We start from the raw sequence: 26,714 nt of genomic DNA on the forward strand, positions 1-26,714 counted from the left end.
GTATGAGCAGGCATTTGCCTTTCTAGCTGGTAGAGAAGTGCTTTGTGTTTAACCGTTGTGATGTGCTTTTGATTTAGCATCCATGACAGTCTCTGTTCCTACGCGAAGGGACCAACCACACCTGAAATAAAGAAGACAAGCGGTTGCACAGATAAGTATCGTTTTTATTGAAGCATCAAGCTCATAGCACAGATATATTTAGCACATCTTGACCATCCAGAGAACAGCAAAAGAAAGAATTAGAACAGCAAAGTTTTTCTCCTTCAGTACATCCTGCCACTGCACCGTGTCTCACCCAGGGGGAGGCCATCACTCCCCCTCACTCTGGAAGGGAGGGAGAGTGACACAAACTAGACAAGACAGACAACATGATTCGCTCAGCATCCCCGTAACTTCAGAACACACTAGCTTTTTTTTTAACAGCGGGTTTTTTTTACAACAAAATAAAACATTTGGACAAAAAAAAAGAAAAAAAAAGGAGAATATTGGTCCGCAGCAAAAATACAAAATATTTTTTGTATAAAAATTCTATAACCATTCAACTGCAAAAATGCATTTTGAGTTCACTGTATAAAAAAATAAAACAAATGTCGCAATGATCCACACCTACAAAGGCTAAAAATGTACCTAATCCAAGAACAGTAACTTTTAACCAGCCTCACCTCTTTTTTTTGAACAGCTTAAATATCCTTAAAAAAAATTATATATATATATATATATATATATATATATATATATATATATATATATATATATATATATATATATATATATATATATATATATATATATATATATATATATATATATATATATATATATATATATATATATATATATATATATATATATATATATATATATATATATATATATATATATATATATATATATATATATATATATATATATATATATATATATATATATATATAAAAAAAAAGGACCTATAACAGTCATGGCAAGACTACTGAAATCATTTGACAGCAAGCTGAGAGTAGTTCCATTTAAGAGCAGAGATTGGTCCTCGGGGAAAAAGAATGAATCCACTCCAAAACGCCGTGATGGGCAGACTATAGAGGGGAAACTACTCCAGCGCACAACTTCACTGCTTGATCTTAATGTGAATGCTTGCGACAGAGTGCCTCAGGTGATCAATGCACTAGAATAGGGACTGGTGAAAGCAGGTTGAGCTCCACAAACCCGCGTGTGTCTTCAGCCTTGCATTCTCTGGCAGGAGAAGCATGGTGACACAAGCCCACCACCGTACCACTATCATCCCCACGAGAACTAAAACACACCATAACCTGCTTTCACGACTATACAAGAGGATAGATGTCCCTATTCAAAAGCCATCAGGATGTGGCAGTCGACAGTGCACGTTGGGCTACACACACACACACACGGAAGTTGAAGCACGGACAAAACGAGGAGGAAGAGACGGCGGTACAATACACTGTCAAGCAACACGGCACTAGTAGTCACATGCACCATAGTGTTACAGGATTCTCCCCCTCAGAACAAAGGGCATTGAGCCAAACAAAAAGAAAAAAGAAAAGAACTGCTGGGGGCTTCACATTTTAGACCAATTCACTGCAAAAATTGTCGGGGGGGGCACAATAAATTTAATAAAATGGCAGTTTTATGTGGAATGATCCGGGATGACCCTGGCATGCTCAGACTGGTGGCCCTCTATTGTTGTGCCTACAGGTTTTCTGTATGGGGCGGAAAGAGACAGAGAGAGGATGGATATTATGTGGGGAAGAAGAAAAAATGCTTTGCTGGGCAACTAAGCAAAAAAGTGTCCGATTCATTATTTCCCATTGAGAGCGGGGCAGCCAGGAGGGCCAGGGTTCTGGGGCCAGCTGACGTCTGCCTGACAGGGCCAGACCTGCTGGGGACAATGGCTGGGCGGCACAGGTCTTTGTGAGCTCTGTGTGTGTGTGTGTGTGAGAGAGATGGAAGAGGAGTGTGTGTGTGTGTGTGTGTGCGTGTGTTCTCCTGGAGGCGTACATTCAGCTCTAACCAGGTCCAGGCTTTTCTCTAGACGTGTACATTCAAAAGACAAGCGAAGCGGGGTGGGGGCTTTAACCAGCCTGGGACCACATTCAGTTTCAATTTTACATTTAACCAATTCATGTAAAAGTAGTGTGCTAGTGGAGGAGATGTATAGGATAGAAACTTCCTATAGATTGAGTCTCTAAAGTAATTCAAATACATACGGTCCCCAGCTTCACCGTCCATATGGTGGAAGTGTATGATTGTTGGGGTGGAGGAGCACCAGTGAATGAATGAGTGTGTGTGAATGTCTGTAGTGGGGCTTCTCAGCCCAGCAAAGCATTAGTGCAGTTTACAGCAACCAGAGAGCACATGGACCAATGATCCTCCAGTGGGACATTAAACAGCTAGTATGGCGTGTGTTTCCAAAGAAGCTCAACTGTGTCCTGACAGCGGGACGGCCATTAGAATAAGAAGCACGATTTGTACATTCAGTCAGAGTTGACCTTCTCTTGGTGCCATGAGCAAACAGGGTTTTAAAGTGCACGTGGACGTGAGGGGTGGGTCATCAATACCAAGTGTGGTGGAGAGACCAATAGTGATAGAGAGCTGACTGGTCTGAGCATGCCAGGGCCCCGGCCTAGTGCGGGCGGAAGCCTTGTCTGTGGGGGATGAGGGGGGACACCTGCAGGAAGGGACCGGAGGACTGGGCAAAGGTGGACAGCCTCAAACGGAGCCTGTTTAATTCCTCTACATGCACTTCAAGATCACAGCAAGAGTGAGCTAGAATATCGAAACGGAGAAAAGAGCTTTCATGCAAGAGATCTAAGTCACAGGAACAACAATGCAAACAACTCAAACTGGAGGTTAAACTAGGGCTGTCAGACCCACGACAACAGCCAGAGGGAGGGAGGAGGAGGGGGGGGGACGGCGGGCTCTGTAGTGGGGGCCGGAGCCCTGAGCCCACGCCTTTCTTTTTACGCCTCTTCTTCATCCTCCACCCTCAGCTCTGTTGGTTCTGCTGGCGGTTCTGGGAGTAACTTGTGAAGACAAAATTATAATCGTTGAACTGAGCCAATTGGCGGTCGATTCGCTTGAAGCCCTCCAGTTTCTGGGCAGAGGAAAACACACTGCGACATTTGGAGTTCTGCGGGGGACACGGGAGGTGGGGGGGGGGGGGGGAACGTTAAACGGGGACAACTTCCAACTCAAAAATCACAGTGAATTAGTGAAAAAGCTTTGCATTGTGAAACATTACCTGATTGACAAACAGCGTAGTCACAAACTTCCCAGGCTTGAACACCTCCACCACCTTCCTGACCAGATCGTCGTACGAGGTCTGGGACAGGTTGGTTTCAAAGCTGACGTAGGAGAACTCCGGCTCCGGGGTGATGTGGATGGTCCAGTAAGTTCCCTGAAAGAGAACACACACACACACACACACACACACACATTACACCAATGTTCCACTCAATGGAGCGACCATGATCTCTTAACAGACACTCACGTCAGCTTTCATTCCATTCATTGAGTATCCACACGGGTTGAACATTGTGGCGTCGATCACAGAACCTGGTATCAGGTCACGAATTCCACTCATCTGCAACAAAAGACAAGAAACGATGTCAACAATCACAAGTTTCCAACAGCGATCTGTGTGCTCCAGGATAGCATTTAGCCAAACGAGATGCTCCGACGCCCCGAATTATCACCACTCTGGAGGGCCTGAGCTCCCGCCACTCAATACGTTTAATAGAGAAAAGCCAGTTTGGTCTGTAACGTACTAGACCAACCAGTAAATGGTCCAATACTAATGAGCTGAAAAAGACATACTTTGGTCAATGAATAAGATTTCCCTTCAGTGCTAGTATAGTGTGACAAGGACAGTAGTCCGTATAAATGGCCTAGTCGAGTTATAACCGTAGCTCCACTTAAAAGGAATAGTTCAACATTTTCGATAGTGATTTGCCTCACTCTCCGACTCCTTATAAGCCGACAGAAACCGTCCCTGTGACTGTGGGTGCTTTTTTGATGAAGTAAGGGGCATGGGTCTCATCTGGGTTAGCTTTGCTCCAGCGCTGGTAGCTAAGGGGAGCAATAGCCTGACTCTGCTGGCAGCAAGAAGATAAACTTGACAACATCACTAAACGCCCCTGTGTGCACATTTATTTACCACGTTATGATGCGCTCGTTATTTTCGGCTCGTTGGTCCTTTTAGAATGGAATACATACTCTTCTCAGTAGCCTGCTATGTAGACAAGACGTCAGTGATTAAACAGAGCAGAAGAGAGATGGCTGTGAAAATCCAGAATACACTGGAGGAGCAACATATAAGGGGAGCGGGCGAGGAGAGGCTGCAGCAAAGGCACTGGTTGTCTGTGCGCCTCAGCCTCTCTCCTTGCCCAGTAGAGTTCTGGATATCCGCAGCAATCTCTCTTTTGCTCCGTATGATCACCGACGTTATGAATACTAGAAGCCCATCTGCGGTAGTTAGCTAATGAGCGATGAGCCGTTTCCTGCCGGAATGCAGAGCCATGTAAAGAGAGTCGCGTCAACTCTCTCTCTGCCGTTATGCATTTGACTCATAAATGTCACAACGTGCCAAATATAACGAGCGCAACATAATGTGGTAAATAAACGAGTCACAACAAGCACACAGGAGCGTTTAGTGATGTTATCAAGTTTATCTTCTTGCTGCCAGCAGAGTCAGGCTATTGCTCGCCTTAGCTACCAGCTAGCTGGAGCCAAGCTAACCCGGATGAGAGACCTCTGCCCCTAACTTCATCAAAAATGCCCCCACAGTGCTATTTTGTTTAATGAATCAATGCAAATGGATTATGGAAATTTTGATTTGTTTGAGTTTGTGGCTCTCCAGTTAAATTCAGCCTCAAGAGCTATTTACATTAATATCTACAGACCACCGAAATACTGCGCAAGCTTTTCTGATGACTTTGCTGAGCTGCTGTCTCTAATCTGTATTGAGTTTGACTGTTTATTAATTGTTGGAGACTTCAATATACACGTGGACAAACCCGAGAACAGAAGTGCTAAAGAACTGTGCTGTGTCCTTGAAAACTTTGGATTCCAACAGCATGTGGACAAACCAACTCATAACAAAGGACACACTCTGGATCTTATCATTTCCAGGGGCATGAATATCTCAAAAGCTGGGGTGACTGATATGGGTCTCTCGGACCACTCCTGTGTATTTTTTGAGAGTACAAGTTCTGTGCACACAACTGATCAAAGGTAATCAAAAAACGGTATATAACAGAAAATACCAGTGAAACATTTATTCAAGCATTTTCTTCAATACCCCCTCCCCCCTGTAACTCAGTTAAGGAGCTCTTAAGACAACTTTAACGCTAAAATGACAAGTGTTATAGATGCTATTGCACCCACTAAAATGAAGGTCGTCTCTAGTAAGAAAAGATCTCCTTGGAGAAATGCCCCGCAGGTCAGACTAGAAAAAAGAGAGTGCCGTAAAGCAGAACGTAGGTGGCGAAAAACAAATCTCCAGGTTCATTATGACATCCTCAAAGAGAAACTTTGCACTTTTAACTCTGAAAAGTGCAAGTCAGTCTTTCTTTTCTGATATCATCACCAAAAACAGCAACAATGCACATGCCCCATCTGCTACTGTTGACAGGCTCACAAACCCTCCTGTGCCAGTAGCATCTGAACATCTGTCCACGAGAGCCAGCAATGAATTTGCCTCCTTTTTTACAAACAAAATTCACAAACTTAGACAAGCGGTCACCGCATCAATACAAAGTTCAACATATGTGTTATCCCTGTGCCCACTTAAAATCAATTCAATGCAATGACAGAATTTTATCTTAACCACAAAAACCTGGAGGACATTATACAACACCTGAACTCCTCTTCCTGTTGCCTTGACATTCTGCCCACAGGCTTCTTTAAAACCATTTTTAGCTGTATGGCCTCAGATGTTCTACAAATTGTTAACATGTCCATTCGCACCGGTGTAGTCCCACAGGCCCTGAAAACAGCAGTCATTAAGCCACTCCTAAAAAAGAGCAATTTAGATACATCACTCGTGAACAATTATAGGCCCATATCAAACCTTCCATTTCTAAGCAAAATCATTGAAAAAGTTGTTTAACAGCTAAATAACTACTTAGCAATGAACAACTGCTTTGATGTCTTCCAGTCAGGATTTCGACAACACCACAGCACTGAGACCGCTCTGGTTAAAGTCCTCAATGATATCCACTTAAACACAGACAGTTCAAAAGTTCTGTCTTAGTTTTACTTGATCTCAGTGCTGCTTTCGATACAGTTGACCAGAACATATTACTAGATCGCCTTGCAAACTGGTTTGGACTTTCTGGACCTGTACTAAACTGGTTTGAATCCTACTTAAAGGACAGAGAATACAATGTGTCAATAGGCAATTTCACATCCGTGCGAACAAACATTGAATGCGGGGTTCCCCAAGGTTCCATTCTTGGGCCTCTTCTGTTTAACATCTACATGCTCCCACTAGCTCAGATTATGAATAAGAACAAATTATGCTACCATTATTATGCAGACGACACACACATTTACATAACCATATATCACCAGGAGACTATAGTCCAATTCAAGCACTAAGTAAGTGCATTGAACAAATTATTGGATGTGCCAAAACGACAAAACTGAAGTAATTGTCTTTGGTGCCAAAGATGAGCTTAAATCTGTTATGCTAGAAACCACACACCAAGCCAGAAATCTTGGTGTTGTCAGACTCAGGCTTGAATTAATAAATCAGCCTACTACCACCTTAAAAACATATCAAGAATTAAAGGGCTTATGTCTCAGAAATGTTTCGAAAAACTTGTCCATGCATTTATCTTTAGTAGACTTGACTACTGTAACAGTGTCCTTCCAGGCTTTCCAAAAACTAATTCAGAACGCTGCTGCTCGAGTACTCACCAGGACCAAAAAATTGGATCACATCATCCCAGTTCTGAGGTCTTTACACTGGCTTCCTTTCACTCAAAGAATTGTTTTCAAAATATTGATGTTGGTTTATAAAGCCCTAAATGGTCAAGGGCCAAAATATATTACTGATCTGCTGATACGTTATGAGCCGTCCAGAGCCCTTAGGTCGTCTGGGACAGGTCTACTTACAGTCCCTAGAGTTAGGACTAAACAAGGAGAAGCAGCTTTTAGTTTTTATGCACCAAATCTCTGGATCAAACTCCCAGAGAACTTGAGGTCTGTTGCAACTGTCAGTTGGCTAAGCTCATATTTGAATTATCGACAACAGTGTGTTCGCTTACAGAATGTGAAAACATCTCCTCTGAACAGTAAGACTGGTCTGCCACAGGGATCAGTTTTAGGTCCTATTCTTTTTTGCTTATACATAAATGATTTACCTGACATTTGCACAGACACCGAATGTCAGATGTATGCTGATGATACAGTGTTTTATGTTTCAGCAAAGAATCCCTGTCAAGCTTCAGAGATCTTAAGCAGACAGATGATTACTGTTTCAGAATGGCTACAAAGGAATCACTTAACACTTAATCACACAAAAACAGTATCAATGTGCTTCTCAATAAGAAAGAAAGTCCTAGAGAAATTTGACATCACTATAGATAGTAAAGCAATTGAGGTGGTAAATGAGTTTAAATATCTAGGTATAACTCTAGATCCTCAACTTAAGTTTGACTCACATATAAAGAAGCTATCTAAAACTGTAAAAACTAGTCTGAACTGCTTTAGACTTATCAGGTCATGCCTCTCCTTTAAGGCATCTCATTTGTATCTGCATGCCATGGTTTTTTCACATCTATCCTATTGCATCACTGCCTGGGGCCAGGCCACTGAGTCAGCTACTAGACCTCTATTCTCACTCTATAAACAAGCTTTAAAAATTTTAGACCAGAAGCCACAGAAATGGCACCATTGTAAAATTATTGAGAAATACAATTTGTTGACTTTTTCCAACTTTATAAAATTCTGTTCCTTGAAAGTTGTTTTTAAGTGCCTAAATGGATTGGCCCCACAAGCAATGTCTCAGATCTTTAAAAAGACTGACAACTGCCGGACAATGACAAGGAGTATAACCAAACAAAACTGTAAAGTTCGAAGATGCAGGACAACATTTGGCCAATTATCTCTCTCAGTGCAAGGTACACACCTATGGAATTCTCTACCATCAGAGATTAAATCCCAAACAGAACTAAAGAGTTTTAGTGTGAAAGTTAAGCAGTGGCTCAAGCAGCAGCAGAAATGTGAACATTAACGTCTCTCAAGTTATTTTAATAGAGCACTTTACTAATGTTTAATGCTAAATTTAATTGTGTTTTAATCTGAAATGTATAACTACAGCTGTGTGTATTGACTCATGGTACCTATTAATTGTATTATTCACTGTATCTCTATCACTGCATTTATTGTATTTAGTATCTTTGATTGTATTTTAAAGCCTGACCCAGGGACAAAGACTGCAAATTAGCTGAAGCTAGACGTCTTATATGCATCACATTTTCCCATTTTTTTGTGGCAATGTTGTATGTATTGTCCCTGTCAAATAAAATTTTATTATTATTATTATAACTCTCAGCTCTTTTAAATCAAGTCTGAAGACTTTTCTGTTTCCATTTTAACCTGTAATTTTCTATTCATTCACTTTTAAATGTTTTATTCATTTGCTTTTCTAATGTGTATTGTGTATTTTAAATCTTGCCCCTGTAAAGCACTTTGAATGGCCTTGTGTCTGAATTGTGCTATATAAATAAACTTGCCTGGCCTTGCCTTGCAAGTAAGCACACACACACACACACACACACTTGATGGTTGGTCTCCACTTACACGAGTGACATCACTTGCAGAAACACCATCTTTCATATAGAACAGGTCCATAATGGCTGGCTCGAGGTCACTCATCAGAACTTCCAGCGTCTGATCTGCGTTCTTGTTCTCCCAGAACTCTGGTAAGTCCAGGGTGAACAGGTACCTGTAGGGGCCAGGAGCACACAGTCTAGGCCCAAATACCTTTTCCCCTTCAGCTCATGATTGTACTATATACAGTGATTATCAGGGCTAATATCACAATGACATACAACAACATCTAAGGCTGCAACAGCACAGAGACCAATCTGTCTAGTATTTATTTTATTTCAATACATTTGGCTTTTAATTCTGATTGTTTCTGTTGTTGCTGATCGTAACCTTGAATGATACTGTAGTGGAGACCTTGATTCTGGATTCACTTCTTATTAATTACACATACATTACATTTGCACACTGTTTGGACAATACATGGGAGTTTCAACCAGCAAGGGAGATTGCGAGACACTCACCAGCAATCAGAGTTCAAACGTCCCATACAGTAGGAAGCGCCATCTGGAAGAAGCAAGAAAGGAACAGGCTATGTTTAGGTTTGCCTTATGGCAACACCTTTCGCCATTCAGACACACAACACATATGCTAAAGAGCAATGCACTATTTAGGTTTGTCTAAGGGGCACTAAGACACGGGCCTAAATCCAGTGAAATGCTTTTAACGTGTTGATAGGCTGCATCCTCAAAAATACTTTTGCGGATGCACCGTTTCGGTTTCCAGTGTAAACACCCTCTTTAATGCAATTTTCAGAGACTTTTCAGGAGGGACAGACGGGGAAAGGCATAAGGATGGTTGGTGCTAAGAACTTCAAATGTCACTCACTTGGGAAAATCTGGCTAAGGAAGTCCACTTCCTCCTGGAAGTTTCGATGAGGAAACTCTTGTTGGGTTGGTTTCATAAAGTTCTTGCGGGAGTAGAAGAAATTCTGGAAAGAAAGAGTGGACATCAGGTGAAAGATGAAAAGAGGATTTCGTATAACAGGATCTTATGTTTGTGTAGTTTTTTTTCACATGTAATCAATAGCTGTGCGTATCCTACCTCGATGGCATCAAATCCGCAGTACTCCCTGGCGAGTTCCAGCAGAGGCACCAGTGCTTGCAGTAAGAGGGTGGTTCCGCACGTCTTCAAAATGAAACGTCTCTTGGAGACAAACATGCTACTCTCACTGTGGGAGGACAGAACAAGTGTCACAGACTGCACTGGATTTCAATTACTGCCCACTGTCATGTATTATGCAATGATGGTTCACTGGAGGTGCTCCTTCTACACATGCACCACTCCACTCTTTCAGTTAACACACACTCTGGGAGGTCAGACAAGAAGCTTTCACAACAGGTCAACTCAAGACCTTCTGCTTGACTCCCAACACCTGCATTCCTTCACACAGTGCTTCAACAGATAGACCGGCAGGCTTTTTAAAAAAGGCCTGGAAAATGTATGCACATTTATAGAAACATATGAAAACATCTTTTTTTAATACCCTTTTATTCCTGTGTAGCTCATTTTATAAAGCACAGTGTCAACATACAAACTTTAAAAACCAATACTCAACATTTAAGCAAGCAGGGAACGTGTTGCTACTTGCAGCTAGCTGCAGCAATTAAGTGGGAGGTGCACATTAGCAACTTGTTGAACAAGATACTTGTGGGAAACCCCGCCTACATCATACCACCGTTGGTTTAAACAGTATATGAAATGATCATGTACTTAAGCGGTTAATACTACTCCACCGTGGTTGTATCATTTACAGATTTCTTTATATATAAAAAGTTAATAATCCCCCTCAGCTAAGTATTTCGTCTTCAGTGTTGAGCAGATAGAATGTATACAATGAAGGGCCAATAAGTAGCATGTCATGTTTGTGCCAATGGCTCCGTCTCATCACCTGGGGGCAAAGACTGGGCTGTTGATGGCAAGCGGCTTACAGGTGACCGCTGTCTAATCCTGCAGGCCTTCTAAACCAGTAGGAAAAACCGAGGAGGTGTACTGTTAGGTAAGAGGCCAAGCATCACTCACCTGAGTATATAAGCTTCCTGCTTGTCAGACTTTGTCACACTTATGATCAAACAATGCACATTCTCCAACAGTTTGTCCCACTCAAACCTAAAAGAAGAAATGAAAAAGCACATTTAGCATTTTGGCTCAAACTTTTATTGGGCTAACACACAGGAGCGTTCATTTAATTGTGTTGACCATGTGATCACAACAAGAAGGGCACACCCACACAGACAGTCTTTCACAGTAACGCCCTGTAGGAAAAGACCATAACAGGGAGGCTGGGATTCACTTGCTAGGAAAGCTGGGGGGAATATCTGAAAACAAACGATCTCAAATGCATACAAAATACAGCTTTCTGTAGTTTGTTTACTGAAGTACAGCATATATAGGCACTGTCCCGGAGGAGGGGGGAGGGGATTTCTAGCATTAAACACTGCACTTGGAAATGCTTCATAAAAAAGGAATTTACTTCTCTGCAGTAATGTGGATTTGAGTGCTTTGAATGGATCGGTGGAGGGTTCAATCCTAGGCAAACCCACACACACGGCATATCACAGACTCTCTCCTCCTTAGCGACAGGAAGGCTGCTGCCCCTCCCCTCCCCCAACCAACAACACCAGCAGCACTCAAAGACAGCTGCAGTGCAAATGTAGCTGCGTCACGTTCTCATTCCACCCTTGGAAGGGCAGCCTGGACCCATTCAGGACACAGTGTGGGCCCGCAGGGGAAAGAGCTCGAGGAGGCCTGGCACTCAATAGGGAATCTACCAGCAGCCAGAGACATGGACGGGGACTGCCTGAAACCACAGCCTTTTCTGTGGGAGCTCTGTGCCAGAAAAGGTGCCTCAGTGACCAACTACACTGGAAGCACTGCTTCTCTAACTGACAGTGACAGCTCTGCTCAGAGAGCAGGTGTGAGCCAGTCATGTAGCTGCTGACTAGGTGAATTACAGAACCTTTCAAACACTTGTTTTAATTCAGGGAAAGAAAGCTTTGGTGTTAGGGATAGTGGCACACATGAGTGCGTGCCACATGTTAAACTACATAGATAGCATTCTTCTAAGTTAAATGGGTGAAATTCAAGTCTAATATCTGTCACTAACAACACTGTCACTTTGTTTATACTAAAAATCTAAATGAACCCACCAACCTTTGGGGACACCTCCATAGATGATTAGGAAGCAACACCCAGTGCTACAATGTATACATGAATAAACCTGCACACTGTACACCAGTAGTTGCTCTTCCCGTATATGCTGAGTGTCTCCACGAAGAATTACATAATACGATCATCATGGCATGCTGCAGGCTAAAAGCCAATAAGCTAGCTTTATAGTCATGCACGTTAGTGTGTCAACAACATTCATTATGTCGTGCTGCCATTAGAATGAGTCATTTGGTAGGCATTTTTATTTATGATTGTGCAGATGTGTTAACGTGCTGCCTGCCATTAAAACTACATTACAGGCTATAAGAAGGTGGGTCCATTTAATTTTACCTTCTGCTTGTCCACAGTAAACCATGCAGCCACTAATGTTCCTCTCTCTCGCTCTCTCTCTCTCTCTTCTAGTCACACACAAGACTGTGCAAAGTTGATTACAGAAGATTACAGAACATTCAAGTGTTTTACCTCTACTCCTCAATGTGTTTACATGGTACAAATTTGGCTCAAATCCTTAGTAATTCTCTTTCCCCAATTGTATTGTATTAGATTTGAAATGAAACAAATGGGCTACCCCTTCATACAAACAGGGACAAGCAGTATGGTAGGGCTGGAGCAGTTCTAATAGTATTATTCACAATCACTTCACAGAAAATGACATCAGAACTATTGCAACATCCAGCTTCATACCAGAGAGAGCACGTTATGGGATACCTGGGTGTGCTCCTGTTTCACAGTGAAACGTACACCAGAGGCTATTTGTGGTGGCTCAGTGGGATCAGGTCCTCCTCTAAGAGCCGGCTCCAGGAAAGGAACAGCTCAGGTAGCCTAGCTCTTCCAGAGAGTCTTCATCTGTACTCATCATCAGCCAAGGATACAGGGGTAACCAAGACCACACAGACCCGGGACATTTTGCTTAAACCAAACCAACCCCTTTAGGACAGCTAAATTCACAACATGTCACAGCTAACATTAGCTGCACAGCCGCACGGACAGAGGAAGAGCTTAATGAAGTGTGTGGATGCGTTAACATTAGTGGTGTTCAGGACCAGTTGCTTGACAATCACCAGAAGCAGACTGAACTGCAGTCTAGCACCAAGCAAGGACGGCGGAGGTAATGTGAGCGAGCGCCACATTTGTGAATCAGTTGCCCTTGTGGACTTATTTGGACATTGGCTGCCATCCAGCCAGCCTGATCCACTGACAGTGGCCCTCTGAGCCGTTAATCTGCCCTACGACTGAAAATGAATGCCAGTCCTCATTCAACCGAGTGGCCCTACACACACACCTTCAGTGAGACTTATTTAGACCAAAGAGAATATGTAGTAGAGATGAACTGTGGGGATTGGTGATGTCCAACCAGCTGTTGTCGTTGTAAATCATTCTTCCCCGGACAGACACCACTGGAGATGTTCAGTTACTCTTTACACTGAGGCACAGACACAAGTTCTGGCCTAACCACATCAGTGGGCATATTACTCGTCAGTGCCTTGACTCACTAAATGACTTTAGTCACTCCATTTAAGACTCCGTTCTACTTTGCACAAGCTGCTCCGAGCACGGCACAGGAAACAAGATCAACAGCCTGCTTAACCACTCACTGCAATTTCTCTGAATTTCCTATCACCCCGACATAATCCTTTCCTCACTGTAGCCAAGCAACTCCATGCAAATCACAGAAAGGACTCTGCAACCAATAAGGGGGAAATGGGGAGGGAGCTGTTGGCATGACTGGGAACATGACCTGGACAAGAACCACATGCAGTTTTGGAGGAAATACATCAGATCTTGGGGGCCACCAGGACTGAGTAATGCAATCAAATGAGCATCTGCCCATCAGGCAATAGGATCTCACAGCTAAACACCTTATGACGCCTCAGGGGCTGCCCTTATATGAAGTCACATTTTTGATAGGAAGCATTTAGGATGCAGTCTCGCCTGCCACCAAACAATTGCAAAACAATTCATTTTTAAGGGGACCTACAAATCCCGTCTGCTTAACCAGTAACTAAAGATTAGAGTGATGTCTGACTTGCATGTGGTGTAACGTAAGTAACCGCGTTGGTGGCATGTCTCTCTGCAACCAGAGGCTACACGCGGTGACGAGGGGCGACCACATGTATTACACCTTCAAGTGAGGCCCCCTCGCTGATGAATGACGCAGAAACAAAACATCATATCTCCACTTAAACAACCAGACGAAACACATAACTATAATTATTTATATTACACCCGTTTGCCTCCATGGAACCATTAGTTAAGCTTATTTTCGCACTTTGATGTGATGAATTAAAGCGACGTCCCAATCGTGTGTAGTCTTATGTCCGAACATCGATGCAGGGGTAATAAAACGCGTGCGCACTATGGAAAAAATGGCAACAAGCCCGCCTAATGTTTGCAGTAAGTGAGCCTACATAAGACGCCAACTATATGGTAGACTCGTTCAAGTCACACAGCAGTCTCTTCGCGTTAAACAAGGGGTGAAAAAACAATACGAAACAACAGAATATTATATTTCTACACAGCAGTTAGCTAGTTAGCTAGCTATAAACGGGTTGCTAACTTGCCGTCAAGGGGGCTATAAGTGTTATACCGTCAGCGTCAATATATCGCTCTCAACAACAAGTCATATATAATGTAAAATAGCTTATTGTTAATTGCCATGAATTCCCTCGGCGGAGAATGAATGACTCAGCTTCCAAGTGCCACTGTAAAGGGGGAGGTGGCCATTTTTGAGTGACGGAGTGGCGTTAGCTAGCTTACTGGTGGTGTGCTTCGGTGTTCTAATGTGATTCACTTCCTAGCTGTTTCAGTAAAGGTGAACTAATGCTTGGAGAGAAGGAACTGGCCCTGGAAAGCAACATAATACGAATGTCACGTACACACACTATTTAATTAAGCTTAGCATGTGGCTGGCGGTTCCAGCCACCGTTTCCGTAAGTTACCGAGGACCGAGCCGACAAGTGGTAAACGACACAAACCTTGGGATGGTACGGAGGTCCCCCGTTCCTTTGGTCTCATCCTGCCGAGAGAACCACACCTCCAACAGCTTCTCGGTCCCCTCGAAGAAATGTGCACCGTTATCTTCCATCATGAGACAACAGACACCCAACAACAAAAAAATCAACGTCGTTTGTAACGTTTAGAGCTTAATAAATCCTTCCTCGGTCAGTTATAATTTATTGAGGTACAGTCCTTTAAGCAATCCAGGTGTTGATTTTCTTTAGTTACCGTCTTCCCTTTTGCAGAGAATACCGTTAGCGAGTGCTAGCTAATATCGCCGGCCATACTGTGTAAAAAGCAGTGAGCGTGGATGGCGCGGAGGCTTTATATGCTAGCTGCGCCTACGTCACTTTCAGCTTTAGCCAATCCGGTCGTACGACTCTGTTCTGTGATATGCGATTGGTTCCTGCACTTATCAATCATATTGTCAAAGCAGGGGTTTCCTCACGTGACGTTTAATTTGTACAGTCTTTGCGTAGTGTGCTACACCTCTCTAAATACTAAAACCAATATTCCAAATAACATCATATAGGCCTATACATAGGCTATTACAATCAAATGACAGTAAGCTCCATTCATGTAAGCCTACGTTGCAGTTTAAAAAATGGGACTATTTCATTTTTGTTTATTGAAAACATTTTACATTTTAGAGCTTCAACAGCAACATGCTTACGGGAACATATAACATTGTTTACTTAGATTATCAAAGTAAACAATGTGCTTCTCTGACATATGTTTTGCATGAAAAGGAGCAAATGAATATCATACAGTCTATGGTTCATTTGGATTACAAATGTTTACTGCCACTTACCATTGCATGCATTCATTTATTATTTACATTATTAACATTTATTCATTTATAGCACCTTTATTAACACTATAACAAAGTGCTTAAGAAAAATAAAGACCTAAGGACATGAACATTAGTAGGCTATACCATAAGAAAGAACAGAGATAAAAAAAAATATATAAAAACTGAATAAATGAAAGCACCGAAAATAGTGAATATAAGATAAGATCGGAAATAGCATAGGTAAATAAAGAGTCGGCTCAATGTAACCTAAAGTCAAACATTTCCAAACGCTTTCACAAATAAAAAAAGTTTTAAAAAGTGATTTAAAGAAAGTAATGGTCGTCTTCACAGTTTCAGAGTGCCGGGGCTCTAATATAAAACGCCCGATCAAACTTTCTCACTAATCGCGACCTCGCGATAAGCAGGGCTCCATTAGTGGATCTTAATTGTCTGGAAGGTGTGTACCAAGACAGTATGTCAGAAATATAAGAAGCAAGGCCGCCCAGAGCTTTAAACTATGTTACTCCATTCTGATATATATCCAATAAACAGAATGAATGATAGGCCTATTTGAAAATCATATTAGGCCTAAATAAAACAGACATCACTGTTAGAAAATGAGCCCTTTTGGCCAAGTGCAGTTGTTGAAAATATAATGCGATTGCAATAGCCTATTAGCATTATATAGCTATAACTTTGTATTAGTCAATAAGTAGCGCTTCAGGTGCTCATTTGTGCCAGCAGCCATTAGGCTGTTCAACAGTGCCTGATGTTTTGTGTGTGTATGTCTATGTGTTTGCATATACATGTGTGTGTGTTTAGGTACGTGTATGTGTGTATATGCATCACCCATCATCCATGCATCACCCATCATCATGATGTTGGTTCTGTTTGTCTTGTTTTGTCCTTACTTTAACTATAGCGTCTACTTATGCATTAGCACTTTGTATTTATTGTATTTATTGCATCGTCATTTTTATCCTGTGCCTTTCCACTGCTGCTGGCCTGTTTTGCAACAAACACATTTCTCCTACGGTGGATTAATAAAGTTGTATCTTATCTTATCTTAAATAGGCCTAATTCAATTTAGCAAACATATAAAATGTTACATTCTGCTTTATAAATGTCCATTAAAATAATAATAATAACAATAGGCCTCATAATAATAACAACCATTAAAGGTTCAGTAAGCGGAATGGTCAGTTTAGCTAACTTCCTGTCACTGACTGCAGTTAGCAGTCCCCTCCCTCGTCCCCCCACGTCACCACATTAAAGCTGGGGTATGTGATTTCTGATTGGTCAAAATTAACATGAGCGGTACACTTTGACCAAACAGAGCGAGGCTCCGATTCTAAAAAAAAAATATTGGCTGTTGTGACAGTCCATTCACTTTGGCACCGACGTTGTTGGTGTGGAGCGTGTCAGGGAGGGACCAAAGAGAATAAGTGGAGCGGTTGAGGTATTTGGACTCTGTGGAATCTGCTCCCCTCCATATACGCTGTGCCACTTCAGTGGAGTCCTTCAAGAAGCTCCTGAAGGCACACCTCTTCTCAGAGGCCTATGGCCTCTAACCTGCCCCCCCCCCCTTCCTGTGCACAAACACACTACCCTAGTGCCCTATGCATTTACACTGACTCACTTTCACATACACACTCTTACTTCCCCCTTTTTGTGAAGCGACCTTGGGTTCCTTGAAAGGCGCTATATAAATTCAATTTATTATTATTATTATTAATAAATCTCTATGCCAACTGCTATTTTCTCACCAAATTCTCCACTCCAGCTTTTATGCACTGCGGTCTTCAAGCAGCGAGTTATCAAGCATCATCTCTGATAATTAAGAGTGATAAAACATGATAAAAACCATCAGCATAAACATTCACCCATCTGTCGCTCTGCACGTGCACCGGCAGTTAGACGGGTGCCAGTGTGTAGCGTTCTTTTCTGATTGGATATCAGTTTTGGGATCCCGAAAATTTTATTTGCCGATTACATGCAGAGCGGGTGACTGAGAGATCGGCTTTATGAAACGCACACACTATGTAAGTGATCACTGTATAAATAAAGAGCGATTTAACACTTATATTAACATAAATAAAAATCGCTTACTTCACCTTTAAATGAAGTTTTCGAATGGGATTGAACCTTTTTGTGTAGCATAGGGGAGCCCTAGGTTGGTTGGCACACTTTTTACTCACTGCTGTATTTCTCTGGCATCATTTTTATTTCAATATTCTAACCAGCAGAATATGAAAGGTTTAAGTCTCAGCTATACATGATTATGTTTTAATTGTTCCCACATATTTTGCAAAATAAGATGGTATGATGATTAAAGCAATGTTGCGCATGTGTGCCAACGGTGCCAACCAGCCCCATCGTGGGGTTGGTTGGCACACGTTAGGGGGTTGGTTGGTACACTGTTAAAATGTGACAGTTAAAAAAAATTAAACAACCAAATTAAAAGTTTGATCATTTAATTTAACCAATAAACAGTAAATGAACATTTAATAGATTATCAGCCCATATTTTAGAACCAAACAACAATTTGAAGCAACATATCAGTAGGACTATCGTTTCGTTTGTTTACCCTAATGTGTCAGAAGTCTATTTATTAACAAAATACAATAATATACCTACTATAAGTGCTGTGTGTGTGTGTGAAAGGTAAAGTAAGCAACTGCTAGCGGTCAAGCTTGAAAATATTAACTTGATTAGCCTTTATTAACAAATATAATTCAATATTATGAAATACGATTACATTTCAAGTTTCAATTGTATCCTTATAGGGTATGGGAATAACAAGAAAACTCCATATATAGGCCTAGTAATAAAAATAACATGAAGGTTTTAAAACTAAAAGACAAATTTCCCCACGGGGACAATAAAGTTTAACCTAACCTAACTAAGGCCTACTTTTACCTCACGATGAAAGAACAGAAAGAACTATTTTGTATGAGGTCAGGGGTCACCATATTTTTAAAGGGACACTAACCACAAAAACCATAGTACCCCCGAAACACATTAACAAAAACACACACACAGACAGACACATAGACCTATACATACATAAGGAAACAAATAGATCTTCATATCAAATAGCCGACATGGCTATTTTTTAACAGTTTTTGTCATGTGTCATTTGTCAACCCCCAAATCGGTGTGCCAACCAACCCCGCTCACATTTTAACCAAATTTGAGATGAAATTGTGTAAGCCAACTAGCATTCCTCATCACAGACTATGAAATCTTAGATACAAATGTAGCTGATTCCTATGTTTATAAACTAGTTATAATTTACAATATCTCTATTTTCACAGTTTTATTATATGTTTAGTCAAAAGACCACTTTTTTACTTTTGCTACCATAAAAAGGAAATATTACCCTCAACAAAAAAGTTGGTGACTTTCACATGTTTTAACATAGTAGACGAGTACAAGTAAAGAAAGCAGACATTTTGATGTCACATTTTTGTTTCTGTGACCTTCCAAAGACAAGAAAATAGGTGTGTGCCAACCAAACCCTTGTGCCAACCAACCCCGGGCTGCCCTACTGATTTGACACCTTATCTGACAATGATAGTAGGCCTATTTGACAGAGAAACCTTAATTTATATTTTTCCTGAAAACATCTAATGTAGGCTTATTTTTTGCATGAACTTTTTAATAACTCGTAGCCTATAGGCTATGCGATGAAATGATCGCTTTTTGACAGTTCAGGGATAATTAAAATGTATAGGCCTGAATAGGCATTCTGTAATGGGGCTACCATAAAGACTATTTTGATGTAGGCTACTTTGAACAAGCAGCTCTGCTTATACACCTTGAAATCCAAAGCACCAATGTCTGCATGTTTGAAGAGCGTTCATGGGCACGCGAACTGCAACAAACCGCAGCGAGAAACGCGGGTTGTAGTTTCCTTACGTCTCCGCTTCCGACCTGGCGAGCCGTGGCGCCTGCTCAGAAGGACTACCTTACCCAGCGAGCCCTGCGCGCCAATTAGAAACGTCAACGAGCCAGTGAACATTAAGCGGAGCAGACCAAAATCCCAAACAAGGAAATGGTGGGGGAATAAAACGACCAGATTATTTAATTAATGCATGTAATAATTAATATTTTATTTTATTGTAAATTAAGACGTATTTATGGGTTGAAATGGATTACGACTTCAAAACAAAGCTGGCGGCCGAGAGAGAGAAGGTAGAAGATCTGTTCGAATATGAAGGTTGCAAAGTGGGTCGAGGCACCTACGGGCACGTTTATAAAGCTAAGCGCAAAGACGGGTAAGATAACCGTGAACCTACATGTTTGTGCTGATATAAACCTGACTGCACGATGCATTTACTCAACACACACCTCCGTTGTGTGCTGAACGGGGCGTGAGGTTTGAACCTCCTCGTAGCGATAACCCGTGTCTCTGTGTTTTTGTTTTCATGGAACGCACTCACTCACCAACGCCCCCCTTTCCCTTTCATCCTCCCCCTGCTCCTCTCCCCCTCTCTGCTCTAAACAACACAGTCAAGCAGCTTTGCGTTTTACATTTCGACAAGTATCTCTCGTCTTTTCGTTGTCATCGGAGACAGCCTGCTCTCAGTGTAATAAACGTGCCGTAGGACGCTGCTGTCGTCATTCAACGCGATAGTGACATTTCGGTGTCTTTTGGCGGCCAAGCTGCTCCCCCAAAGTTTAACCCTAACCCGACACTGTGCACTGGCAAACTTTTTTCTTTTATATACCAACAGTTGAATATAAGCCTAATCTATGTGCTATAATCAGTGGTTTAGGCTAGTCTAAAGAGCAGCCTACCTGAAAACCATTTGAGTGAAAGTAGAGATAGCATACCTTAAGTAGGCTAATATTACTCTTGTTACAAGTCCACTTTTACAATAACCTACCACTTGAGTAAAAGTACAAAAGTAGGCCTATCTGATATTAAAAGTATGCTATTAAAGTCATAGTAGGCCTATGTAGCGCGTTTGCAATGTAGGTTCAAACATGCACTAATGCTTAAGCAGTAGTGGAAGAAGTATAGGCTATTCAGTAGCCTTGTAAAACAAAATGTGCTCTTATCAAGGGGCCAGTGCAGGAAAAGTTGCTAGGCCTATATTTTATCTCACACGCAAATGTCTGTGTGTGTAATCAGCCAATTCTTCTATTTGGTTATTTGGTTTGGCTGCTGGTAGAAACAAATAAATAATATGTAATGAATCTGAAGTAGGGATGCACTGCTCCAATATTTACCTGTATGGAGCCAGTATGGCATCATTGATTACAGGGATGGGCTTTGGGCCAGATGTGATACATCTTCACCAAATAATGCTCCATTCACTGCTGTCCCGGGTCTGCTGCTGGGCCCGGTCCGGGGGGGACGCCCTACCAACTGAGCTAAGGGTGCCCCAGTTGTTTTATTTCTAATTTGTTTTCTTGATATCTTTGGAATACAATTACATAAAAAAGCCACGTTTGTGCTGCAGAATGAACCACTGGCTCCGACAGCAATAATCCCCTTGAATTTATCTGATAATATTTAGCTCTGTCTCTTTCAATTTTGTCCTAACTTCTACCCCTGGTCCATGTGCCGTCTCAGGCCTGCTATGGTTGTACTATAATGATAACTACACAAAACATTAGGTCGCCTGTCTGTGGCTGTCCGGGTCCAAAGTAAACTGTGGTGTGCTCAGACAGTTTGCAGTGCTGCTAGTCTCTGGTGGGTTTTCTTAAGCATAGGTTTTACAGTGCCAGCTTTAGCATAGCACACACACCAAGAGCCAGTCCCAGCCAGTGCTTCAGCAGACCACAGGGTTCCAAACCCTATAAGGGAGACATGATTGGCCCCAGCACATGTAATAGCAGGGGCCTGTTGCCCGTCGACTATGCTCTTGTTTGTTTTGGTCTGTCTGCAGTCCTGTCCTTCACTGTTGCAAAGTTAAGGGTCCCCAGAGACTCAACATTATTCTTCATGGTGAGAAGTGAATGGGATTCACAGTGACATGGAAATCATTGGTTTGTTTTTGTGTCTCTCTTTGCGATGTTCTTTAAAAATACATCTCGACCAAAGGTGATCTGAAGATGATGATGGGCGTATTTCAATATTTTCTGACATTCTAAAAGACTTAAAAAACGAGACCATCAGTGCAAAGGATGCTATTTTTATATAGTTTTTTCTCAATGCCTTTGTCATAGGTACGCTCACCCAGCCAGGAACAAACTGAAAGTCCCTCGGAGCACTTTTAACCCTTCATTTTGAAGTGGACAAATGAATTGGCTCTTTTTCAGCCCTAGTTTGAAGAAAAAAAATCATATTAGCTAATTTAGCTCAACAGACTAAAAAGATTAAATGTTTTATTAGCTGTTATGGGCATCTGTGCAGCTCAATTAGTATAGGAGATGATTGCCTGATTGTTAATCCATGATCATCTCCAATGCAAATTAGTCAGGAGTGGGTTTTATTTTAGCACCACGAGGACCTGTTTGATCTGTGCTCACTGAATGAAGTTAGTATTAGAGGCTGTCCACAGATTGTGTTTGTGTTCATCATACCTCGGTCATTACACTGTTTGAAAACCCGTATGTTTCCTGGTAGCTCTCTCATTTTTACATTACATTACATTTTATTTAGCTGACGCTTTTATCCAAAGTGACTTCCATTAAGTGCATTCAACCATGAAAGTACAAACTCAGAACAACAAGAATCCCGTGAGTACTATAGCTTCAAATAAACCAAACTACAAAGTGCCCCATGTAAATGCTACATGGATATAAAAAGTGCAATTATTATTATTTTTTGTCGATATGCAGTCTGAACAGATGTGTTTTAAGGCTGCGATGGAAGCTGTGTAAACTATCAGCTGATCTGATGTTAATGGGGAGCTCGTTCCACCATTTTGGAGCCAAGACAGCAAACAGTCGTGATTTAGTCGAGTGACTAGCTTATCAATCAATATTTGTCCACTGAACGTGCCCTGCCCTGTCATGCCCTCGCACTCGCGTTTCACTGATGAACTGGTTTCAAATAGCGGCCCTGCCTAATGCCAAGAGAGTAAAACATGGGGGGGGGGGGGGGGGGGACAGCAGCTGCCCAGAGGTGGAACCTCCTTGTAGGTTCAATTGGTCAAACAATCTGTGCCATCTAGTAATCTTGGTCCCCTTTTTTTTCTTCTTTTTCTCTCCACAGAAACGATGAGAAGGAGTATGCACTGAAACAAATAGAAGGCACTGGAATATCAATGTCTGCCTGCAGAGAAATCGCTGTAAGTTTCACAGCTGTGCTTTCTTATTGGGTATTGTTTCTGAGGCCTTCAATCATTGTTCGAAGAAAAGTTGAACAGTGTGCCAAATATATGGCACTTTGCCTACTGGTATGTAAACAAAAGGGGCCATCCATCGCCAGCACAGCCCGTTTACAGAGTCTAGGCTTTTTTTTAAAGAACAAAATGTATCATAAATCAGACCATTAACAACATATGAACAAATCCTTCTGTAATAACCTTCAGAATAGTGCTAAGAATGACGATGGATAAGTTAAGTTGATGTAAGTGCTTTAGAAGTTAAGAGTTTTGGTTTAGATTGTTGAACAAAACCAAATGTTCAAATGTTGAGATAATGGCCATTTTAGATGGTCATATAGGGGAAATATACAGACACAAACAGACAAGGTATAGGGCACACTCACACTAGCCTATCTCTACCGTGCCCAAGTACGTTTGCCACCTAAAGTCTAGTTCGCCTGAGTGCTCCGTTCTGTACTCAAGCACGGTACACTTCCTCAGTAAGCTTGGGCACGGTACAGGGCAACTTTGCCTAGTGTTGGTGTGCCTTTAGTCAAATAAACACCTAAATGTACATTTTGGACCTTTTATTTATACTAGTATGAATGAAGTCAAAAATCTCAAAAGTTACCAGAGCTTGAAAAAGAAAACCAATGTTCTTGCCTGCCTCTTGTCTCTCTATGGTCTTTCCTGAAACAGAACGTCAACACAGATAGAGAAGCGCTTTGAAAGTGTGAGTTACTTCAGTCATGTGTGTAAATAGACTGCCCTCTCTAATGGGCCATGGCCAAGCTTGGTCCACACAAATGGAGCGTGGTGTGGGAAAATGCTCTTGCTTTCTTTACAGGGCCTTTGTTGTTGGTGTGGTGTTAATGCTAACTCACCGTTTCCTGCAGCTGCTAAACTAGTGAGAACCATTATCAGAATAGGCCGGTTTTCTTTTCTAGACTTTCTTCTAGACTCCTTTAACTTCCGGCATCACGTCACGTGTGTCAGGAATAGATAAGGATTGAAGGCAGGGCTGCTGTAGGCCCAAGGGACATTACCAGCCCACAGCACACAGCTTTCTCAATGAAATAGCTTCACAATATCAGACTATCAGGTGTGTTTATGCCTGCATGCTCTGCCACCTGTCCCTCCACACTAGACTTCTTAGTGTGCTGCTGCTATGTTTGTATAGACTAAACCACCACTCAATGAATGTACTTTAGAGAAACCCGCAGGCTGCCATTCTCTCAACTTAAGTGCAACAAATAACTTGTAACAAACGGTAACTCTGGGAAACAGCATTCCTTCATTGAGGTTTTTCAAGTTGTTCTTGTTTTAACGTAGCATCATTTCATTTAGTTCTCTGTTTGTACTTTGAAGCAAAGTGGTCCCATTATTGGCTTAACACCATACGCTGTGACACACAACCACAGAAGCAATCACACGGGATGGAACATGTTTTAAATTATGACGAGTCAGGTCTCTCATTGAGTTAGAACTTGCCAATATTGTGCAATGCGCAGGATATTAACATGTATGACCTGAGCCCCTATGCAGTGCAGTGTGTGTGACAGCTGTAAGGCAGGGCAGTGTCCTACTCACCTGTCCTCCCATTCACATAGACTGGTAACATGGGTTGGACAGTGGACATGTGTCTTTGTGTTGGTCTGAAAGGGGAGGATTGGTCTTGTGCAACCTGCCACACCCAGTTTACAACTTTAAAAAATACGTTTTTTTTTCAATAGCATTTTGGTGACTATGATTTCAATGTGCAACATACTGTATTCTACATGATCTCCTGAACCTATTTCTTGGCAAAAGCTATTAAAGAGTAGAATTCAATGCACACACTTTATTTGATTGGCCACTGCAGTGTCTTGATGGAGATGGATATTGTGGTTAAGATTGAGACTGACTCAACACATACCTTTTATATCATCCTCTTAATATACCACGTTAAACTCTCAACACATTGCTTTTGGACATGCTGCTTTTTCCAATGGACACCTACACATAATGATAAAGCACCTTGTCCCGAGGAATGCTTATATTACTTTTTAATTCTTTTATTTGTTTGACAAGCCTAAATGGTGTGTGCTATTGGACGGTAACATTTGACTAAACAAATGAGTTGGGCCTCCAGGGGAATGAACAGGAAGGATTGCTCACCATGCAGTCAGTCAATTTGCAGCAGGACAATATTTATTGACAGTATATTTGTCCAAGTATAAGTTGTAATCCTGCCTGTTGGCTATGTACCTATGTGTGTACAGATAACTAACAATGCGTTTCTGATAGGACTGTCAAATGAACGCATTCATTTCGCTTAATTAATCACAGAAAAATTTACGCGATTAAAAAAATTAACGCAGATTATTCGCACTTCTATAATGCCCTTTGACCCGGTGCAAAAGTGGTTCGCAGCTGCACCTGTAGCAGCTTGCAGACACGGCCCGCACAGGTAAAAGGGAGAAAAGTAAAGAGAGAAGCAGGGGAAAGGGGCCGAGGGCTCTATGGACGATTTATGGGATGCATCGGGCAAATAAGCATGAAGATAGGAAGACATCTTACTTTATTCTCCGCAGTGTCTGTGCATTATTGATTTAGTGGGTGCAACAATGTAGGTTCAAAACAGTATCTCTCAATCTTCCTCCGTGTGTCTCAATTTTGTTTGCTAGCTGTCTCGTCTCCCGCATAAACGGACACCCGCCCCGCGTGTGTGTGTGTGTGTCAATATTTTTGCCTATGAGTACGACGATGGCATAGGCTATGCGCATCGGTGGCAGTGCAACGCTGTCTGTTGTGGGAAAGTCGTCATTTAGTCTGCTTGTTTTTTGGAGAAAATTCGGCGCTAGTTCCTAATTTTATTTCATGTAGAAACCTGGCTGAGGGAAGGAGACAGAAGTTGAGAGACGGAGAGCAAGAGAGAGAGAGAGAGAGAGAAACAAACTGTAGTAGGCTATACAGCTGTTTATAAACAGGTATAAAAGTGTCATAAAAGTATGCGATTAATTTTTAATCGCTTGACAGCCCTAGTTTCTGAATTAAGAAAGATAATTTTTCCCTAGGATTTCTATAGCAGATTTAAAGAATGAGGTTCATTAAAAAAGCCTTTTTCAAATATGTGCATCAAGGTGGAGTCAGTGATTCTGGAGAACACTTGTTGTCAAAATCACTTTTTGTCAAGTACCTGTCCAATTGGTTTGACACTGTGTTTCTATTGTTAATGCACTCTTTGTCGACACCCACACTGGACCAACACAGTAGCCTGATTTACAGTGGAGGAAATAAATATTTGATCCCTCACCGATTTTGTAAGTTTTCCCACTTAAAAAGAAATGAGCGGTCTATAATTTTAAAGCTACGCTTATTTTAACAGTGATAGACAGAATATCAAAAAGAAAATCCAGAAATTCGCATAAAAAATATATAAATTATTTAGCATTTCATTGAGTTCTGGCTCCCACAGATTAGTCCTCGTGCTTTAAAAAAGTATTCCTAATCTCAACTAGTTTCCTGTATAAAACACACCTGTCTCAACTTGTTACCTGTATAAAATACACCTGTCCACAGAGTCAATAAATCAAACTCCATCATGGGCAAGACCAAAGAGCTGTCTAAGGACATCAGGGACAAGATTGTAGACCTGC

The 26,714-nt window shown here is 41.6% G+C and overlaps 2 protein-coding genes across 2 annotated transcripts in view; one reads left to right on the top strand and one right to left on the bottom strand.

Annotated features, from left to right (window-relative positions):
• Positions 1-948: 948 nt before the first annotated feature.
• Positions 949-15,301, bottom strand: amd1 (adenosylmethionine decarboxylase 1). Its single transcript, XM_080047848.1, has 9 exons — positions 14,997-15,301; positions 10,873-10,959; positions 9,895-10,021; positions 9,679-9,781; positions 9,315-9,357; positions 8,824-8,968; positions 3,506-3,598; positions 3,257-3,412; positions 949-3,145 (listed from the first exon to the last, which is right to left on the bottom strand). Exons 1-9 carry the CDS (start codon positions 15,107-15,109, stop codon positions 3,002-3,004), a joined length of 1,011 nt encoding a protein of 336 aa, XP_079903974.1. The 5' UTR covers positions 15,110-15,301; the 3' UTR covers positions 949-3,001.
• Positions 15,302-19,958: 4,657 nt separating this feature from the next.
• Positions 19,959-26,714, top strand: part of cdk19 (cyclin dependent kinase 19) — a 71,117-nt gene continuing 64,361 nt past the window's right edge. Inside the window, exons 1-2 of the mRNA XM_080047687.1 lie at positions 19,959-20,091; positions 22,983-23,058. Of these exons, the coding sequence (XP_079903813.1) occupies positions 19,964-20,091; positions 22,983-23,058 (204 nt within the window). The 5' untranslated portion in view covers positions 19,959-19,963. The remainder of the gene's footprint in view (positions 20,092-22,982; positions 23,059-26,714) is intronic.

Source organism: Ammodytes marinus (assembly GCF_949987685.1).
Source record: "Ammodytes marinus genome assembly, chromosome: 19".
Lineage (NCBI taxonomy): Eukaryota > Metazoa > Chordata > Actinopteri > Uranoscopiformes > Ammodytidae > Ammodytes > Ammodytes marinus.